General features: G+C 46.5%; 1 protein-coding gene across 1 annotated transcript in view; it reads left to right on the forward strand.

Annotated features, from left to right (window-relative positions):
- Window positions 1–21837, forward strand: part of WASHC5 (WASH complex subunit 5) — a 105255-nt gene that overhangs the window by 62592 nt on the left and 20826 nt on the right. The window contains 8 exon segments of the mRNA XM_068100497.2: window positions 14475–14585; window positions 16066–16206; window positions 16317–16397; window positions 17675–17776; window positions 18453–18632; window positions 18814–18938; window positions 19066–19228; window positions 19672–19774. Of these exon segments, the coding sequence (XP_067956598.2) occupies window positions 14475–14585; window positions 16066–16206; window positions 16317–16397; window positions 17675–17776; window positions 18453–18632; window positions 18814–18938; window positions 19066–19228; window positions 19672–19774 (1006 nt within the window).

Raw genomic sequence — 21837 nt, forward strand, 5'->3', positions numbered from 1 at the left:
GTACGCGCTCCGGCTCGATTTTCCCTCCCAAAATTTGGGCCTAACTAATTTAGTCCCGGGTTCGAATTCCACTCCTCGACACCAATTGTTACAGACGTGGCTTGGATGTTATTTACCGAGCGGTTTTATGGTATGACCACGTCTGCACAAGTTACCCGATTGTGCCCGAACGTTGACTAGTCGCGCGATGCTGGCTCAATAAGAAAAAGAAGACACCCGGCTGGATTACAATAACACAATACGACACCAAGGTTTCGATTCTCAAGACCTCCGGAGGAGATTATATTCGTACGGAAAGGTCAGATTACAGGGGCTAGAAGTATAATCACAGAAAGACAGGCACTTAGACACACTCTTATATTAACCCCGGACAGACGACAGACAAACGGGACAACGGCTGACTCACACGGGGGTTTGATGGCTAGGAAAGGCAGGTATCGATGGCTCCAGGTCCTCCTGGGCTCGGGGCAGGGTACAGTACGGTCCGGTCCGGTCCAAAGATGCGGGGAGGTCTCGTCGCGCTGGGGGTGGCGGTGGCTTCTCTCTCCAAGCTGAGGCGCATCTCTCCTCACATCCGGCGCGTGGCCGCGTATATCCGGCGGGGAGTGACACGCCCTCGGCTCGTTAGCTCCGCCTCGTGGAATCGGCACGTTGCTTCTCATTGGGTGCGTGCGGGGGGTTTACCAGGCTCCGCCCTTGACGAGGAGCTGACAAGGAGCCCCTTCGTGGTAACCCCGTGGAGCGCATGGTCTGGAGCTAATCGAGCCGGTGTGAGGACGCATCCTCCCCCGCTCCGCCGCCATCTCCTCTGTTGTTGTTGTAATTGTTGGGGAAGAAGATGGAAGGAGGTATGGGAAAGGTCCTAAACTCACTACTGATGCCATATAATCACATTCTGGTGCAACGAAGAGTCATAATTAATGGAGACGAGGCCTTAACTGACATAGAATAAGAATAACTAGGAAGATGTCCGAAAGTTGTCTACGTGTGGTGCGGTGGACCTGGGCACGACATTTAATGGGGGAATAAGGGGAAGGTCGGCTCTACTGATTGTTGTTTACATGCAATGGGACTAGGGAATGGGGGATTGGGGAAAGTTGGGGAGTATTGGAGAAAATAGGGGAATATTTACAAGCGGATATGGAGGCCAAATTCCATATTCGCAACAATATATATATATATATATATATATATATATATATATATATATATATACATATTGTTGCGGTTCTGAGAAGTGTACATTTAACATCATTAAAGGTTAAAGGTTTGCCCCCATAGTTAGTCCACATGCAACACGTAGGCCACCTTAGAACATTAGTTATGTCATAGTATATGTGTAGAATAAGGCCATTCCCAATAGTGATACCTGCGTTGTGTAAAAGAAATAAGAGTAGGTCCCATTAATTTTGCGGCCCACCCTCCAAATCTACTTCGTTGGGCAGCATCCAGTCCGCGCCCAATTTTTGCTATTGCCCTCGCATTGGGATGCTCAACCCAGCCAAATTCCACGAGGTAGGCCTGGAAAAGGGGGAGGAGCGCGAGGTCGGGGTGTGGCCACGTCAAGCGGACATCAAGGGCGGAGCTGGTAAGAGCCAACGACCAACCAAGGCTCAGGTTAAATGGCGTGAGGGGCGTGGTAGTGCGCGGCTGGCAAATTTGAGAGGGTTCGCTGGGCGGCGCTATAAAAACGCGCGCGCAAAGCCCTTAAAAAGGACTGGCACGATTCGCGCATTACAGAAGGACTGACCGTGAAGGAATTGCGCTTTTACCGAAAGGACTCATGAGGGAAGCCAAGCATTGGCATGATAGAGGACTTACGCAAAAGCGCTGGTATCAAGAGGTAAAGAGGACTCCTGTGCGAAAGGACTGGCCAAAAGGGGTATATGCGCTTTACCAAAGAGGACGATTGGGAGAGGTGCTTCGCCATTTGAACTGTTGGAGCGCATATAGCGCCGGTTCGTTTATTACATACGCGGCTGAGCCGCGAAGTAACCGCCAGCCTAGCGTACCTTTCCCCCGATAATTTTCCGGTCCGCGCCAACTACACGCGGGGAACGCCTGCCGTCTGTCATACCATCTTCTTCGCGGTACGAGTCGGGGACCCGGAGGACGAGCTGTGGACGCCATCCCTGGACCCTGGACCCAACCATCTACATCTCCGTGCGAGTGTCTGAGAGTGTGACTGAGTGTGAAACGGGCCCGTGTCCAGGGATAAGTTAAGACTGTTCTTAAGGCTGCACTGTGTATTCTGCTTCTTCTTCTTCATTGTACAAAGTGTTAATAAACCAATCTGTTCTTCCTTTCTTCTCAATCCGACCGTATTAGTGATTTCTTCCATTGGGTAAGCGTGGCACGATTCGGCACCGCTTAAATCGGGTTAGTTCCTGTTAACGGCCCGGATCACGGCTCGCTATCGCTCGGCGTTTCCACCTAAAACCGTGGTTCGGGCGGGGTTATTTCCTTGCTTCCTGGGAGGCGCTGGTAATTAGGTAATAGGAATAATTCGGCCTACCACCCTATTCAGCGCTGACCGGAAGGAACGTAATAGCCCCGGATCACGTTGGCTAGATAAAAGACAAGGGGATTAATCCCCCCTTCGTAAGGGGGCGGCCGACGTTGAGATCCGCAACAATATATATATATATATATATCCCTCAATTTTTGCATACATGCTCAGGATACCCAGGGTGTCAGATTGTGGGCATGAATTAAATCTACCCCTCCTCCCTCCCCCATGAGGGGAGACTTGCAATTTTCACCTGTATGCGTGGCATAGTGAAAGTGGTTTAACCACTAATCTCTGTCAGAGGGAGGGCGTATTGGCACCATAATTTGATTATTAGTACTTCTACTTCAGACTTCTTAAGACATCCACTTAACAGGGTGACATGATGAGGTTTTTCCAATGTTCTTTGTTGGACATAGCATTGAATAAATCAGTGCCACTTAGGTTGGAGTCCTTCTTGATGATGTTCCGAAGGATTCTATTGATAACTAGGGCACCCACTCACTACGGGAGCAGCAGGAAGTGTCGATCATTCCTCATTGGGGTATATAGATTTCAGTCGATATATGTTCGGGTCTCGAGAACATTGGGTGTGTGTTCATTTACCAAGTTTCTTGTGGAGAGATCGCCTAGTGGTTTAAGCATTCGAGTAAGCACTCCATTAAAAACCGTTAAGGAACGGCTGGCTTGGCAAGCGCTAGCTAGCTGCTTGGTAAATGAGCACACCCCAGGCTTCCTTCCTTTCAGTTTTGTGTTAAACAGCACGAGCGTGTTAAAAAAGTTCGCTACAAAAAAACGTCACGTTAGCGGCAGGAAGGGTCATGTTATTAACCCAACCCCTGTGGGGTATATAGAGTACAGTAGATCTTCGCTTAGTTCTGTAAGTAAAACTTAGGTCATGGATGTCGGGATTTCTCCAAATTTCTTTGTTTAGTGTTATAAACAGCATTAGCGGCTTAAAAAGCTAATCATATGTGTTTGTGGTTTATAATATTTTTTACTTCCGGTCGAGAACGTTGGGCCGTTGCTCCCACGAAAACGCCATGATAAGCTATTTATAAATGTTGACTCGACGTTTGTTCAAGGAGGAAAAACCCCTTGGGGAGGTGGGATATTATTGGTATAAATATTGTTTTGTAATAACATTAATATGTTGTTATTATCGTTAGTTTTGTTATTGGACGTCGCCTTGGAAAAACGCCACGATAAAGCTAACTTAATATAGCTATACACCTCAACACGCAACCCCATTGACGGCTATGGCAGGGAAAACCCGCTCGGAGGAGAAAATCCCTTTGGGGAGTGGGGCAAATGAATGCACTTCAACCTTCAATTGTGTAACCCTTAGTCATCCTGTCAAGTTTGCTTGAGATTGGATAAGTAACGATGGAATGTATCGCGGTCAAAACATCATCAGACAGATAGACAGACGCCAAATTGCGTATTTTAGTATGATGCCCGCTTCTCCGGGGTTCCTCAGGTCTCCAGAGTAGGACTTTCTTTGCTTGTCTTCATGGCACTTCACATGACCAGCATGGTGCAGGTGACATCGCCTCACGATGCTGGAAGAAAAATTACTTGTCATCCTAAAATTGGCAATTTTCTGTATATGCAGTGCCTAAAGAAAGTCCACACCACCTTTCATTTTTTTCACCTTTTTTTGCCTTATGGTCTGGAATTAAATTCATTAAAGCAGATTTTTTTCCACCTTTATTTACACATCATAACCCACAACTTCGAATTGAAAAATAAATTGTACAAATTTCAGAAAATTTATTAAAAATACAAAACTAGAATATCTTGGTTAGATAGACAGACACAGAGACAAACACAGACTTTTCCCTTTTATAGGTATAGATAAAGTAAAAATCACATGTAGAAATAGTTGTGCAGCTCACCAGAAATAGTTGTGCAGCTCACCAGAAATAGTTGTGCAGCTCACCAGAAATAGTTGTGCTGCTTGTTTATATTGTGGTGGAGGTATGGGGACAAATTTATCCACAGATGAAACTCTAGCTGACACTGGATGTATAGTATAACTATAGACTCTTGTGGCTTCTCTTTCTGCTTTAGTTCGACCTTGAATAATTTATCCAAAAACTGTTGGACTGACTTTCTTTTCTGCTGATAATGGTCTTTATACCAGTCATTGCCATCAGCCTCTTATCACTTGTTGAGCGTTTTGGACTCTTGATACATTACGGAGCGAAACTGATTACATACACCATAACTCAAAGTTGTTCGCTTGGAGCATGACTCAAAATTGGACGTTGCAACATCACTACTTAGTAGAACATTGTAATTTGTAGCAAAACGTTGTTCCTTACTTTATTAAGGTCATGGAAGCGAAGCAACGCTAACCAGAGCAACATTATACAGGGCTGACCTGTATTCGTAAAGAGGCCCGTCCTTTAAGTGTGGTTCAAATTTAATATGGAATGGTTCTAAAAACTGGAGCAATTTATGAAGATTAATAATTTTTGAGGGAGTTTGTCTTTGTGTTTGTAACAATTACCCATACTCACTAGTTTGCTGCTTTAATGCTGTGTAAAAAGCAAGGCTGCGGCAAGTGAGCTAACAAAGATCACAGAACAGCTAATAGTAATTTGTGAACAACGCAGCGCACCTGTTGAGATTTCCAGACAATTAGCTACACAGTGTAGCCATGATTGCCTGTCAAGGACATCGTATCAGCACCTTGGAGAAACGAGGTTTTTGATGCATGAGGTTATTAAAAATGATGTCCTTCCTGGCCTATGCACACATCATAAGGAGTTATACACTGAAGGCAAATGAAAGCCTCTACTCCAATGGAATAAGGGTGTCCCGGGTGGCAGAACACCTTGAAAGCACTGCAAGTGTCATTTGTTCAATAAATATAGAAGCTTTTTATTAATTTTTGCAGTTCTATTGAGCTTATGGAATTGCTTGTATCTATATGACATGGAGTACAAAGACAATAGCAGACTTCAGTTTACTTGCACATTAAGTATAAGGATATTGGTAGACAATGGACAAATGCATGTGGTGTATTGGATTTTACCATGCAAACCGCTACATCACGAGCCAGGAGTAAAGAATGAGAAAAACCAACAGATCATGTGAGTCCAATCAAAGATGAATTCAAATTTGAATTTGAAGTACTGTATACAGTACATATTACGAGGTCATTTTGAAAAGTAATTCCTCCTGTGTGATTGTTCTCCAAAACATGTAAAGATATTGTTGCGAATATGGAATTTGGCCTCCATATCCGCTTGTAAATATTCCCCTATTTTCTCTAATACTCCCCAACTTTCCCCGATCCCCCATTCCCTAGTCCCATTGCATGTAAATAACAATCAGTAGAGCCGACCTTCCCCTTATTCCCCCATTAAATGTCGTGCCCAGGTCCACCGCACCACACGTAGCCAACTTTCGGACATCTTCCTAGTTATTCTTAATCTATGTCAGTTAAGGCCTCGTTTCCATTAATTATGACTCTTCGTTGCACCAGAATGTGATTATATGGCATCAGTAGTGAGTTTAGGACCTTTCCCATACCTCCTCCCATCTTCTTCCCCAAACAACAACAACAACAACAACTACAACAACAATTACAACAACAACAGAGGGGATGGCGGCGGAGCGGGGGAGGATGCGTCCTCACACCGGCTCGATTAGCTCCAGACCATGCGCTCCACGGGGTTACCCCGAAGGGGCTGGCTGTCAGCTCCTCGTCGGGGGCGGAGCCAGTAACCCCCCCCGCACGCACCCAATGAGAAGCAACGTGCCGATTCCACGAGGCGGAGCTAACGAGCCGAGGGCGTGTCACTCCCCGCCGGATATACGCAGCCGCTTGCCGGACGTGACGTGAGATGCGCCCCCAGCTTGAGACGACAAGACGCCACCTCGAGCGCTGAGAGACCTCCTGCATCTTTTGGGCCGCGCCATCCTGTCCCTGAGCACAAGGTGCACCTTGTGCTGGCCATCGAATACCCGCTTTCCTTGTCATCAATCCCCGTGTGAGTCAGTTTTTGTCCTGTTTCTCTGTGGTCTGTCGGGAATAATATAAGGTTGTGTCTAAGTGCCTGTCTTCCTATGATGTACCTCTCGTCCCTGTAATCTGACCTTCCGCACGAATATAACCTCCTCCGGAGGTCTTGAGAACTGAACCCCTGGTGTCGTATTGTGTCATTATAACCCAGCCGGGTGTCTTCTCTTTCCTATTGAGCCAGCGTAGCGCGGCTTCGTCGACGTTCGAGTACAATCGGGTAATTTGTGCGGACACGGCGGCCATTCCGCTCGGCCCACCTTAACATCAAAGTCGTGTCTGTAACAATTGGTGTCGGGAGTGAGATTCGAGGCCCGACCAAATTTTGAAAAAAAAAAACGAATAGAGGAAAAAAAAAATTTGGTCAAAATTTGGAGCGGCCGAAATTTGTATTTGTTTTACGAAACTCGAATTTTGCAAGTCGCGCTATGGCGGATCAAGACAGCTGGGGTCCGGTAGGGGAGAGTGAAGCAGGGTCGATCCAGGACCAAAATGAGGGACAGGAGGAGAGCGAAGCAGTGAGGGCGGCAGGTTCGCAAAATAGCGCCGTCACGCACGAAGAAGCGGGCGCGCAAAATGGCGCCTCGCTGATCACCGCGCCAGCGACCGTGGCAGCGCCCCCGATGGATTTGAACTTGTTTTTTATACAAATGACGGCCCTTATGGCCCAGTATAATGAAGAAAGGAAAAACAGTATGGAGCAAATGAGGGCTCAGAGTGAGCGATTGGAGGGCCAATTGGGGGTAATGGGAAACCAAATGGGGGTAATGGGAAACGAAATGGGGGTAATGAGGGACGAAGCGAGGGGTACCAGTGAGGGATTAGACAATAATTTTAAGGGATTAGACAATAATTTTAAGGGATTAGACAATAATTTTAAGGGATTAGACATGAAATTTGGGAAATTAGACGATAGATTAGGGGAAATACAGGAGGGGTTAACGGGGGTAGAAAACAGAATGGCCGCTCAAGAGAATCAAATGGAAGGGATGCAAAAAGGGTTAGAGGGGTTAGAAAACACCATGGAAGGCAAATTGAGGGACATGAGGGACCAGGCGGAAAGGGAAGTTAACCAAATGGGGCAGCAGATAGAGGGGGTCAGAATGGGGGTAGAAGCCAAACTGGATGCTCACAGGGAGGAAATGGAGCAGATGAGGGTGGCATCTGGGCAGGAGATGCAAGTGATGGGAGAAGAGATCAGAAGAGGAGTGAGTGAGGAGGTCGGAGGAGTGCGCGAGGAGGTGAGGCACTGTAAGGAGCACATGGAGAAGGAGGTGAGAAAGGGGACTGTAAAGTTACAAGGGGGCATAGAGGTCCTGACGCAGGAGGTGGAACAGCTGACGGAGGGACAAAAAGGACTAACGGAGCAGGTTCAAAGGAACACTGCGGTATTAGGAGGTTTAAAGGCGACACAGAAAGAACTAAAAGATGACTTGATAGCGACAAAGAGGGAATGTCAGATGGTACGTGAGGGACTGACAACGAGGTTGGACGAGGTGATAGAGGTAATGGAGACGAAGGACCGGCAGGTGAGGACGCACATGGAAACGGTCAAGGTAGCCTTGGAGGACGAGCTTGAGGAGACGTACCGGGGAATAAAAGAGGTGAAGCACAAATTAGAAGAAGTGGAAGAAGGGATGAGCGAAATTAAGAAGCGACGGAGAGGGGATAAGAAAGAAATAAAAGAGGAGATAAAAGAATTGGTCCAAAGTCTGTGTTTGGATCGTGATGACGTGCTCATTAACCGGATGAGGGATTCGCAGGTGATGGAGGAGAAGCGAAGAGGAAGAGGACCCGGTGTAAGTGGTGACCAATATGGTCGTGCGTATGATGCGCCAGGGGATTTAATAAGCTTGGGGGTCGAGATAGACCCGGGTGTTCGTGAGAGGCCGTTGGTGAAGTGTGCGACTGGTCTGGTGTGCGAAAGAGGAGGTGTGCAAGAAAGTCCGACTCTGGGGTGTGTGAGGAAAAAGTGCGTGCCAAGGAGTGAGGGTGCTGGCGAGAGTGAGTCGGTCGTAGCGCGTGTGCGAGGGAGCACATGGAAGCGCGGTGTGGTGGGTGTTACAGAGGGTGTAACGCAAGAGTGTGCGCGAGGAAGGTGTGTGACGGACAGGTGCATGGGGAAAGAGTGCGCTGTCAAAGGCAAGGAAGAATGCACACCTGTGGTGAGTGTTACAGAGGGTGTAACGCAAGAGTGTGCGCGAGGAAGGTGTGTGACGGACAGGTGCATGGGGAAAGAGTGCGCTGTCAAAGGCAAGGAAGAATGCACACCTGTGGTGAGTGTTACAGAGGGTGTAACGCAAGAGTGTGCGCGAGGAAGGTGTGTGACGGACAGGTGCATGGGGAAAGAGTGCGCTGTCAAAGGCAAGGAAGAATGCACACCTGTGGTGAGTGTTACAGAGGGTGTGACGGGAGAGTGTGCGCGAGGAAGGTGTGTGACGGACAGGTGCATGAGGAAAGAGTGCGCTGTCAAGAGTAAGGGTGAGTGCGCTGTCAGGAATGGAGGTGAAAGTAGTGAGAGTGACATGGAGCGTGAGTTAGTTGTGACAGGTGAGCGAGGATGTACACCTGGGATGGAAGGATGCACACCTGGAATGGTAGAGCGTGAGTGGGAATGCACGCTGGAGTTGGTGGTGAGGCACGTGATTGGGTGTGCGAATGAGGGCACACCTGTAATTGTCACAGAGGAGGTGACCGCGGAGGGGGCGCGAAGCGGTGTATTTGTGAGGTGTGCGAGCAGCGAATGTGTGCCAAAGTGTTCGGTGGTCAGGTGTGTGACCAAGGCTGTGAGTGGGATGGGTGCACCTGGGTGTGTAAGGAAAGGTACGAGGAGCATGGGCACGGCTGGATGTGTGAGCAAGGAACGGGCTGCGGGGTGTAAGCGTCCAGGTGAAGCATCGACGTTACACGGGTTAGAGGTTAGAGCGACTTTTAGCCGAAGCAGGCCCTCGGTGCGTGCCGGGCCTCGCTTTGAACGGCCGCGTCCAGGCTCCACTAGGCGGAGCTGGCAGCCCGATAGAAAGGGTTGTCATGGCGACCACTTTTTGGTGAGACGTGCCGGCAGGTCGAGATCGGGGCATTGGATGGCTCCGTGCCGAGATGGTGCGTGGGATCTCGGCCCGGGTAAACCTCCTTCCCTGCACCGAATGCGGGACGCACCCAGCCGCTGGCACAGAACAACCAGCATTCATGGCTTGGCTTTACGAAGCCGGGCTTTGGACAGGAATTGGCGCACCGAGAGGTATTAGTGAGTCGACTGGGTGATGAGGTTAGTGTTTTGGACCCAAAATTAGAGAAAAGCAAAATTTGATGATTGGCAAAGGATTGGCAGAGTGATGATTGGTAATGGTACAGTGATTGGCAGATGATTGGCAAATTTGTAATTTGTTGAAATTTGATGTGCGAAATTGGTAGTGAGAGACCCCCGATGTGGTGGGATGGCAAATCCACCATCCTTCCCATGGGGGGGCAAAGGAGCACTAGATTATGGGGTGTATGGCAGTGAAAACTAGCCCGGGTGGGTTAGGATATGGTGTGTAGGGATCTAGCGAAGATTGACATTAGGTAACGTTAAGATTAGTTAGTGACTGATACCTGTAGTGGGGACGCAGGTAGATTAGTGTGGATGATAATGACGTGGGAGCGCAATAGTTTAAAGGGACGACTGGGAAGCGCAAGTTTCAGAAGGGAGTAGTTAGCTGAGATGATGCCGTGTGTGTGAGGATGGAACAGGTGTGATTGCACAGGTGTGCAATTGGACAGGTGTGTGGAGCAGTGTATGAGTCGTGAGTGTGTGGATCAGCGCGAATGCGCTTGGGGAGAGAAGGGTGCAGGTGGCACCAAGTGTGAGAGCACAGGTGTGCAAGTACAGGTGTGTGGAGAGAGTTGGAGTAAGTGGTACGGAGTGGTGTGCATGGTGCGAAGGTGTGGATGGGGGAAGAGTGGACCCCTTTCACGAGTACCCGGGGCGGGTAGTGTAAGTGTTAGGTAGAGGGTATAGGTAAATTGTGGTTAGATATTGGCATCTGTGGTGCGGTTGCAGAATGGTGTTGTGGATGGGTGCATTAGTGTTGTGGAAATGGCTGGGCGTGTAGCCTGTTAGTGTGTGTAGTTGGTTGGGCACTCCACCACTGTGAGGATGTCGGCCAGGTGAGGCCGCAGGTGGGCTCTGGGAGCCGGTAGAGTTGTGGATGGGGCCCGAGGATCCGGAGGATGGACCCGGGTAGCCCAGTGCCAGAGAGGGCACCGAGTGGGGAGAGTGCCAGAGGGCCTTCCCCAGGTAGTTAGGTTAGGGCAAGGAGCAGGTAAGCTCGGAGGCAACTGCAGTGGTGGAGGTGTGCAGGTGGGTAGACCCACTGGGAGAGGTACACGCCGCAGCCCAGAAATTGTGCGAGGGCACCGGGAGATGAATCGGGGGAGTGAGACCCCAAATTGAAGAGCACCACAGTTTGGCCAATGGGAATTGGTTTTTAGAACCCATAGTGTAAGAGGGCCAATGGTTTGGCCGGAGAAAGACCCCGGGTAGTGTAAAGTTGTTAGTCATTTAGGAAATAGTTAGGATTAATGAACCTGTCGCACCATACGCAGCCACTTACCTGTGGTGATGATGATGACTCCACACCTGTGTTTTCTTTGTTTGTGTTGCAGAAATGAGAATTGCTGTTGGATTTGTGAGACGCATCACGACGTGGATGAGACATTGGGGTGATTCCATCTCTCCCTCCCTAGGAGGGACTGATGATGAATTGGTGATGGCAAATTATGATGTTGAGTTGGAGATGGCAAATTTTGATGAGAGTTGAAAATGGCAAATTTGATTGGTTAGGAGGGAGAGAAGACGAATTTGGTTTATGGGAGGAACGGGGAAGACAGTAGGGATGTTTGTTGATTTGTAAAGTAGATGTTTATGGGTAGTGTTGTGTTGTGTGGATACAGTAAGGGGTAAGGGAGGGGCCATGTAGGTTACCTGGTGGGGGGGGGGGCGTACGATAGGAACGTACCTGTCTCACCTGGTTCCCATGTGCCCCCAGTGTGCATCACCTTACATTGCGTGCACTTTTGCGCCCTTACCACCTTACTCACTTGTTTCTTCTTTTGTCTCCCACCTCCGAGGATCTGGCTTTGGGGTAGAGAGAGAGGAGAGAGAGGTGCTGGCTGCGCAGTTGTGGGCCTGCACTTTCGCTGTTTGCTGCCGGGATCGATACACCATATGGACCGCAATGTTTGTGGCCACCCACAATGGACCGCAGTTCGTTTGCGGCCAAGCACCACCCGGGGATGGACCTATGGGTCAACGTGGCACCTATGCCATACAGGTGAACCACTTTTAGTTAAACACCAAGTGCACCACAAGAAGAGCAAGAGACACCTGCAGGGTTAGGGGTTGTCGAATTTATTTTTATTCCAATGAACAATGGTGACTGCACCGATTGGTGGTGGGGTGGTGCTGTTGATGCTCGGGAAGGGTGCTCTGCACGTTATTAAAGGCCGTCGGCCACAGAGCACTCGTGGGTTGGTGTATCGATGTTGGCAAGCGCGCTCTCTCTATGCATAACATCTGCATGTGTTCCTCCAAAAACAGGTCCTGGATCGTAGTGTAAATAGCAGCGTAGTCTTGTAAATAATGCTCCCTACCGGCTGTATGTTTAGTTTGAGAATTCTTTCCGGATTCGGTTATCCTGTGGGTGTGTTTCTGTGAGGAGAAGGGTGCAACGTCGCAGGGGGACATATTTACTCATTTGTGAATATCTGTAAAACTGTCGCACTCAGGGTAGAGTTAATAGTAGAGGGAACTACATTGCGTGCCACACTAAAGTAGGTAAAAATTTATCGGGTCGGGACGCCCCGAGGGTAGAGAAGGGTGCAATGTTGCGAATATGGAATTTGGCCTCCATATCCGCTTGTAAATATTCCCCTATTTTCTCTAATACTCCCCAACTTTCCCCGATCCCCCATTCCCTAGTCCCATTGCATGTAAATAACAATCAGTAGAGCCGACCTTCCCCTTATTCCCCCATTAAATGTCGTGCCCAGGTCCACCGCACCACACGTAGCCAACTTTCGGACATCTTCCTAGTTATTCTTAATCTATGTCAGTTAAGGCCTCGTTTCCATTAATTATGACTCTTCGTTGCACCAGAATGTGATTATATGGCATCAGTAGTGAGTTTAGGACCTTTCCCATACCTCCTCCCATCTTCTTCCCCAAACAACAACAACAACAACAACTACAACAACAATTACAACAACAACAGAGGGGATGGCGGCGGAGCGGGGGAGGATGCGTCCTCACACCGGCTCGATTAGCTCCAGACCATGCGCTCCACGGGGTTACCCCGAAGGGGCTGGCTGTCAGCTCCTCGTCGGGGGCGGAGCCAGTAACCCCCCCCGCACGCACCCAATGAGAAGCAACGTGCCGATTCCACGAGGCGGAGCTAACGAGCCGAGGGCGTGTCACTCCCCGCCGGATATACGCAGCCGCTTGCCGGACGTGACGTGAGATGCGCCCCCAGCTTGAGACGACAAGACGCCACCTCGAGCGCTGAGAGACCTCCTGCATCTTTTGGGCCGCGCCATCCTGTCCCTGAGCACAAGGTGCACCTTGTGCTGGCCATCGAATACCCGCTTTCCTTGTCATCAATCCCCGTGTGAGTCAGTTTTTGTCCTGTTTCTCTGTGGTCTGTCGGGAATAATATAAGGTTGTGTCTAAGTGCCTGTCTTCCTATGATGTACCTCTCGTCCCTGTAATCTGACCTTCCGCACGAATATAACCTCCTCCGGAGGTCTTGAGAACTGAACCCCTGGTGTCGTATTGTGTCATTATAACCCAGCCGGGTGTCTTCTCTTTCCTATTGAGCCAGCGTAGCGCGGCTTCGTCGACGTTCGAGTACAATCGGGTAATTTGTGCGGACACGGCGGCCATTCCGCTCGGCCCACCTTAACATCAAAGTCGTGTCTGTAACAATATTTTAATGAAACAAAGCGCAGTCCACACATTAGAGCGTCTGATAAGGGGTGTCACCCCTCCCCAGGTAGGGAAATGTTGTAATCCAATACGAACCAAGGAGCAGTACTTTAATCGTGTGAAATTAACGAAGGTACCAAAATGAACAGAGGATCTGCTGCTATATCTTTGTTGTTAAGAAATGGGATTTAAATTTTTTTTGAGTTCTTTCAATCAGGGCAAGAATAAAAAACGTACTTTTTTTTCCTTTTTATATTGTGGTATTTTACCACAGGCTTGCAGATAAGATAGTGATACAATAAAAATGGCAGGGGAAGGGAGGTGGAAACAGATACATCCTGCGGGTTGGGTGGATCAACACATCAATATAATCTACCATTTTTGCCTATGCAGATGAGCCTCAGTTGTCAGTGGAGTCAAGAGGTCAAAGTTCAGAGGTCCCATTTGGTCAAAATCCCATTACTGGTTCACAAGTTAACTCAGTAAGAGAATTTTTACCTAACTTGGTATGAGTATATATTATGATGCAAAGATAAACTGAATAGATTTTGGCATCAAGCGATAAAAGGTCAAAGGTCATGCCAGGTAAAAATGTTGTACTTGAGAACAGCTGAAGGGATTTAAATCAAACTTGGTACAAGTATGTATAGACCTCTGTCGACGAGTCCATCCATGATAGATTCTTTGTGTGATACCATTGGCTCTGTGGGATTTGAACTAAACTAAGTAGTACCATGATACATATGTACAGATTACATATTAAAGTCAAATGGTCTTGAGGCTTTTGGTCAAAGTTAGAGTAAGCAAATACTTAATGTGGGCGGAAGCATAATGGGTGACGTCGTGACGGCGAATTATGTCATTAGTTTTGGTTTATTTTAGCCATATCATGTATGACCTGCTATTCTGTTGACACAAAGCTGCAACTTTCACTCTTACATGTGTCGTTGGCTGTCCATGCCCCTCAGCTTGCCTCGGCTCTCGATCTTCCCCTGCTGAGGATTAATCAGGCGAACAGTCCCGACCTCGTGAGCGTCTCGCAGTACTATTCGGGGGAACTAGTAGCCTACGTGAGGAAGGTGTGGTTGTGTTCAATATCCTCCAGAACTGCACCTGACAACACAATGTTTGCATGCTTTGCTATGCATTTCTGAAAGCAATTTCGTTTCTTCACCAATAAATGCACTTGAAGTACGTGCTCCCAAATTGTCGTCATTGAGTGTGACTTCACTGTGGTTGTTCGTTCCTGAGAAGGTGAAATTAAACAGTTGAGTTTGGTTGTGTGGAATGAGCACAATTAGTTAAATTTAAGGATGTTAGCTGAATTATGCCTTCAGTTATAATAGGATTTTTTTTTTTTATTGTTACAACATCCATTTCCCAAAGTGGGAAAAGGAAAAAAAATACATCTTGAAGAGGAAGATTTTCTTATAAACAGTGTTATCATATATGAAGCTTGTCCACAGTGGTGATGAAGCATGTTTCGGACATTTTATTTCCTTTCTCAATAAGCACAGCTCAGAGTTTTGTCAGAGAAAGCCCAATGTTCGATAATGATATAATAGTTTCTAGATCCGGCTTTTGACAACTTTGTTTTGTGTGCTCCTATAAATCGTCTTCAAGGCTTTCTTGAGATGGAGCATATTTAGCAAATGGCTTGTCATTACGAAAAGGAAAGTTGTGACAAAAGTTATTTAATCGGTCTGTGAGCAGTAAACATTGCAAAGGAGTAATACTTCTCAACAGTGAGCCTCCTTTGATGTGCATGTGGTGAAGGTTCCAGGTACCTATTTATTTGCTTCTTTTGATTTTTTTAGAATTGAGGCTCATGGCCTCAAGGTGACAAGGTGACAAATGGTATGAACCAACAGTGGGACAACAGTCGGACACAATAAGCAAGGGAATTAATGAATAGGAACAGAGCAGAAAGAGTGAGGGGCTGAAATGCGGTTACCTGCAAGTTAGAGATTAGAGACCGTGTAGGGTTAATTAGTGTAGAAAAGATCACGGGTAGGAATTGAGGATGACGTGAGATGGTAGTGCATCACCTGCTTGAAATCCTGGAGGGAAGAAATAGCCAACAGCATTTGATTGAGACATTCCCTTACTTTTTCATAACAAGAAAAGCCAGGCTGAACAGTTTACGTTTTGTATCGCACTGATAGGCTGGATCTGGATCCAGACCTGAACAACAATCAAATCGGCTTGTTATTGTCACATAACCAAATCAGCCCATCCACAACTTTTTTGAGATATCTTGATATACTGCATATATCGTTTTTGGCCTCATCCCTCAATGGTCAAGAATCGCTTAATACAGTAATTTTAAAAATTCTCGGATCCTAATCTTCACCAAAATCTAATCATTTTGTCATTGTCACACACCCAACCTGTCCACAAAATTTCGTTTGAATCCATCCACAACTTTTTGAGATATCCTGCTCACAGACCGACACACAGAGGGAGGTGAAAACAATCTCATGCCACCTTCGGTGGCGGAGGTAATTATCTTTTTGCATCTTCGTATGTCTGCTTTATGTTGTGCGTTTGTATCCATAGGTATTGCAGATTATCCCAGAATCCATGTTTGAGCTGCTGGCTCGAGTGGTCCATTTTCAGACCCGGAGCATTGTGGAGGTACCAACGCGCTTGAACAAAGACAAGCTGCGGGATTATGCTCAGCTGGATGCTCGCTGGCAGGTACCTATGGGAACAGCTTTTCAGAAGTATTTTGTGCATTCATCACCTGAGTCCCATTGGCCATTGAACCGATTGGCCATTCTCATAGTACACTTCCTCATTGCTTCTAGGTGGCAAAGCTGACTCATGCTATCTCTGTGTTCACTGAAGGAATTCTCATGATGAAAACAACATTGGTTGGTATAATTAAAGTAAGTACTTTACAAGGAGGCATTTTTATGATTCAGCCGACCAGAATTGTTATTGCTATTATTGTACACCGCTCCTTTCCTATGCCATCTCCAGGCGCTGCATAACGTCATTTCCGGGCACCGAAGGGGGCCCGGTAATGACGCACGCTGAAATAGAGTACTCAGTTTTCACTCCGGTTTCTTGTTTTCTTCTTTTCTTTCCTGTTTCTTTGTCCGGGCGATATCTCAGCAATCCTTTGAGCTAGGAAGCAGAAATTTCGGCACAATAGTGAGCAAGTACTTTGTCAAAAACTATTTTTTGTTTTTTTATTAATCAATTAATTAATTAATTATTTTATTATTATCGATTAATTAAGTACTTATTTATTTCCTTTCTCATCTGGGCAATATCTCGGGCACCTTTTGAGCTAGGATGCTGATATCAATGAATCAATTAATCGATTAATTATTGGATTAAAGACTTAATTTAAAAAAAAATTAAGTTACAGATTTGGGTGAAAAGGTGGTGGTTTAGGTATTATATTAGCCAATTGATTAATTATTTAATTATTTTATGATTATTATTTATTTATTTTCATTATTAATCATTTATTTATTTTCTTTGTCATCGAGGCAATATCTCAGTTGTACTGCAATTAATCAATCAATTATTGTACACCTCTCCCACCCAATACAGTCTCTATGAGCTGCACGGCGGTATTGCCGCACTGGAGGATATTTATTTATTTGGCATGGGGCGGTGTACTTTGTATCTGTACTTGTTATATTCTTTTTTTTCTTGTTTTTTCACATCATCCACCAATGAGCATTAGGACATGTCCTTTGTTGTGCATTTTTCTGGGCTTCACACCATCTACATTAGGGCTGACTTCATGGCTTACACTAGAGGTAGGCACACTCACCTCTAAGCTGTCTAGCTGGGGGTTTGAATCCCGACCCAGCTATAAACTGTCATCCTGGTGTTTCACAGGCAGGGTGATTCATCAGTGTATGTGCCGTCCCTCAGATGGATGTTAAATGGGCGTCCCGTCTGTCAGCATTTTTGGTGGACGTTAAAAATCCCATGGTGTCCTTCGCGAAGAGTAGGCGAACTATCGCCGACACCCTGGACAAATTACAAATCCTGCCTTAACCAGCAGAGGGCACTGCATCAGCTGCACAGCCGTGATGATGCCCGACTGTACCCCCTGCAGCCTTGTGCTACATATAAATGAACAAACGAAGAAGACCATCTACATTGATATAGCTACGACAGTTGATTGATGGTGCTATTCCAGGTTGACCCGAAGCAGCTGCTGGAAGATGGAATTCGAAAGGAGCTCGTTCAACAGGTGTCTGCAGCACTCAATTCAAACCTCCGTTTCAACCCGAAGGCAAAGGTTTGTGTCTGAACTATTTTCTCATGGTCATGCCGAGCATCCATTGTTTGAGATTGATCAAAGGTAACGTTGCAACAGTAAATGCTTCTTTTTTTTTTTTCCACTTGCATTCATTATTTTTAAATAAATTTATTAGTAAATGTAAGTAACTTGGCCTCATTACCAACCTGTTTCTGAATGAATGAATGAATGATCGTTTTAAGGCCATTTTCCTCGCTGGAGCGGGGGTTAGCCTTGCGGGCCCCATGACAATCATGGTTCCCTGTTTGAGGCAATGTTTTTATGGCCGGATGCCCTTCCTGACGCCAACCCTTGGTCGCCTCTTACGATGCGCAGGGATACGGTGTACCTATTCTAAACCGGGGTACACACCGTGATCATTCATCCCAGCAAGCTGGTACTCAATTTGCCGACCTCGGAAGGATGACAGGCTGAGTCAACCCCCCTGGCGTTAATTCAGCGATCGACCGGGATTCGAACCCAGGATCCTAGGATCCCAAGCCGGCACCCTAACCGCTAAGCCAACACCAGGCTTGTTTCTAAAACGATCAAATTATCTGCAGACTATCCATTTAGTAATTACATGCGAATAACCCAACAGGTAAATCAGCACAGGAAAAGTAATTACAGTCCATTCCAATTCAGCTTTGACCTTTACTCTTTCACCCCACGATAGACGAGTGAGCTGTTGGGAAAGCTGGAGGAGATGGCTGCACAAATGGACGGTTTTCGTCGTTCATTTGAGTACATCCAAGACTACGTAAGTATCTACAGCCTCAAGATCTGGCAGGAGGAAGTGTCTCGGATAATCAACTACAACGTAGAGCAAGAATGCAACAGCTTCCTTCGCACAAAGGTCAGTAAAAGCATATCGCAGGCCAAACTTGTACAAAGTGTGCTTCAGAAGTCTGAACTTCCTCTAGATCAGAGCACAAAGCAAACTGGGGGTCAGTTACAGTGACTGATCACATATGAATCGCTATTCGAGCAGAACTATGGTTGAAATTTTTGTTTCATGTTTTTCCACTTTCCTGCAGATTCTGGACTGGCAAAGCATATACCAGTCATCTCATATACCAATCCCAAAGTTCCCACCAATTGATGAATCCGTGACGTTCATTGGACGGCTTTGTCGTGAAATATTGCGTGTTACAGATCCCAGGTGTGCCGCTGCTCCATTTGTGCAGCATAACTTTCATCAGCTACCATTGCTTGACACTTAATGTTTGATTGGCTTGGGCCACCTGTATTTGCATCTTTGTAATGTTATTTTTATTTCCTTTGCTAAGGACAACATGCTATGTTGACCAGCTGAGCACGTGGTATGATGGGCGCTCAAAGCAGGAGGTGGCGGACAGACGCCTGCTGGCCGCTGTACAAGGAGCGCTGGGAACTTTTGGCATGACTGGCCTCGACCGACTGCTGTGCTTCATGATTGTCCGCGAGCTTCAGGTTTCTTCTTTTTAAATCGTATTAAAATACAGCACGTCTGTTTGCCTGTGTATCTGTTCGCTTAAAGACTCAAAGGGCTTGGCTGATCTCCCCAAAATTTTACATTACATACGTGCTCGGATCAGGTTATGGGCACAAAATAATTCCTCCCTCAAGACCTCCTGCGAGGGTGGGTTGACGACTTGCAATTTTCGCCTTGTGCACGTGGCACAGTGTACGTTGTTTTATCGACCCCTGCCGGAGGAAGGTGATATTACTAGCTGTGGGCACAAACTGAATTTTCACCATCACCCACACCCCCTACCTCCACCACCCCTCTATTCATTAGCCATGCCTGGAGGGAGCGGATGCTTCTAGTGTTGAAAACTTAGCCAGTGTGTCTAACTGAAACTGTTCCGTTGTAGATGTCGACATTCATCGGTCTACTTTACCTCCACTTGCAGAATGCTGTCGGGTATGTGCAGAAAAGTGTGCTGAAGGAGAAAATGCTACTCGATCAGTTTGCTACATTCATGAAGCTTGCCAGCCCCTTGAAAACCAACATTGGTAAATCCGTGTTTTTCAGGCACCATCTTAGAATGATACCATTTTTTTTCTCACTGCTGGTTTGTGGCCCTGGTATTTTATTTGGCATGGCCCATTTTTGCTGGGAAATGGGCCAGAGAAGGAGTAATTAAGTTTATGGCAATGCCAAATTAGTCAAAATTATACCTCAGAGACTGCATTTCCAAGGGAATTAATTTGGGTTTTGCCAGAGGCTTACAGTTTTTTAATGTGGTGGTGGTGGTGGTGGAGGAGAGAGGGCCACAGTATCTGATTTGCTATTGCATTAAATTGCTGATCACATTTGCTGTATTCATAAAATGCAAAACCAAGCAGTTACTTAATGATTCCATTTGTCACGGCGTTTGTTCCTCGACCTCAGTTATTGCAAAAAAAAAACTTCATTCTATCTAGTACCACATTCACAGTAGATCATTTAACCGACCCGATATCAAATTGTCCTGTAAATTGCCAAAGCTCATGTCTTTGGGGGGGGGGGGCGGGGGGGGCGGTGGCGGGGTCTCATGTCTTTGGGGCTTTGGACATGATTGTCGAGGCTCGTGGAGGAGAACACAGAATGGATCAGGACATAACAGAGAGAGAGAGATAGAGATAGATGTGCCACGCAAACAGCAGGAGTTTTTTGGTATGCATAGTCGAGGCTCATGTAAGAGTTAGAACACAGAACGGATCGGGAGACAACATAACAAAAGGAGCAACAGGAGAAGGGGGAAACACAACAGCAGGGCGGTGGGAGAAAATAGATGGAGACTGACAAACAAGGGATGATGGGTTGGAGTGAATGCAAGGATTGGACAAGATGGACACATAAACAGCATTTGGGGAGGGTTGGGGGTGTTTTATTGGGTTTAGAAAAGATCATGGTTTTGGATGGGGGATAATTTGAGATAGTGATGAACAGCCGGCTGTCTTTAAGACCTGGAGGGAAAAATGACATTGAAGAGAGTGTGGAAGGTGGTTCCACAGGTGGGAAAAAGAGGAACAAATGAGTGGAGGTGAGCAGTGGTTCTGGGTTTTGTGCAATTTCATCAGGTGGATTTGTTAGTGAAGCATGTGAATTTTGCAGATACCTGGGGGAGTTCGGGAGGGGGACAGAGCATGGAGAGGGCATAGGGTGCACGTCCAGAAATGAGGTGGAAAAAGACAGAGAGACCACTGACGTGTCAGCAATGGCAAAGTGATAGGCCCATAGACTCGGCTTCATTGCGGGGGATCTTAAAAGCCTTCATCTCCATGGCGTCAAGTTGAGCAAGATGTGAGGCAGCAATGCCATCCCAGAGTGGAGAACAGGCCTCCATGAAACTGTGGATGAAAGCCTTGTAGGTGTATAAAAGTTCAGACGTGGCAAGTTAAAATTGTAAATATAAAAAAAAAAAAATGAAATCAGCTTTGCAAAAACACGAGACATATAGGGCAGGTAAAATTAGTGGCATCAGTTTAGCATTAGGACACGCACAGTGACCATAATATGTTTGTTGCTGCTATCAAAATGTTTCCGGTATCAGGAAGGAAACAGTTTGTGTTTTGTGTGTCACTGATGTGTCAAAACTAAAATCTGTAGCATTCTTCAGGATCTTCATAGTCACTCGCACAGCTACATCTTCCTATCATTTTCAGTTCTTTCTACAAGGCAGGCTGCTACCAATGCCATTCAATCTTAGAAATCTGAGCATATTTGTACTTTGTATACTCTCAAATCGGCATGTTTCCAACCAGAAAAGAACATCCTAGAGAAGTTTCTTATAGTACATGGATTCCAAGTTAAGATTTCCAGTGTCACTTTGGTTTGTTTTTTTAACAATGAAAGGACAGCAATTGGTGAGGTATTATTTGCCAGCTAAATTGTATCATTTTATGAGTTTATGGGAGAGTTGCTTTTGTTGCTGAAGATGGTTGCAAACCATTGGGTAATGAACGACCCATTACAACACATCAAGTTTCTTTCTGACGTTACACCTTTGGTTTTGAGTTGTTGAGGCTTTGAAATTACGAGAGAAAAATAATGCATGACCCTGATACAGTATTTTAAAAATACACCGAGAACT

Source organism: Myxine glutinosa, chromosome 8, assembly GCF_964187855.1.
Source record: "Myxine glutinosa chromosome 8, kmMyxGlut1.1, whole genome shotgun sequence".
In the NCBI taxonomy this organism is placed as follows: Eukaryota; Metazoa; Chordata; class Myxini; order Myxiniformes; family Myxinidae; genus Myxine; species Myxine glutinosa.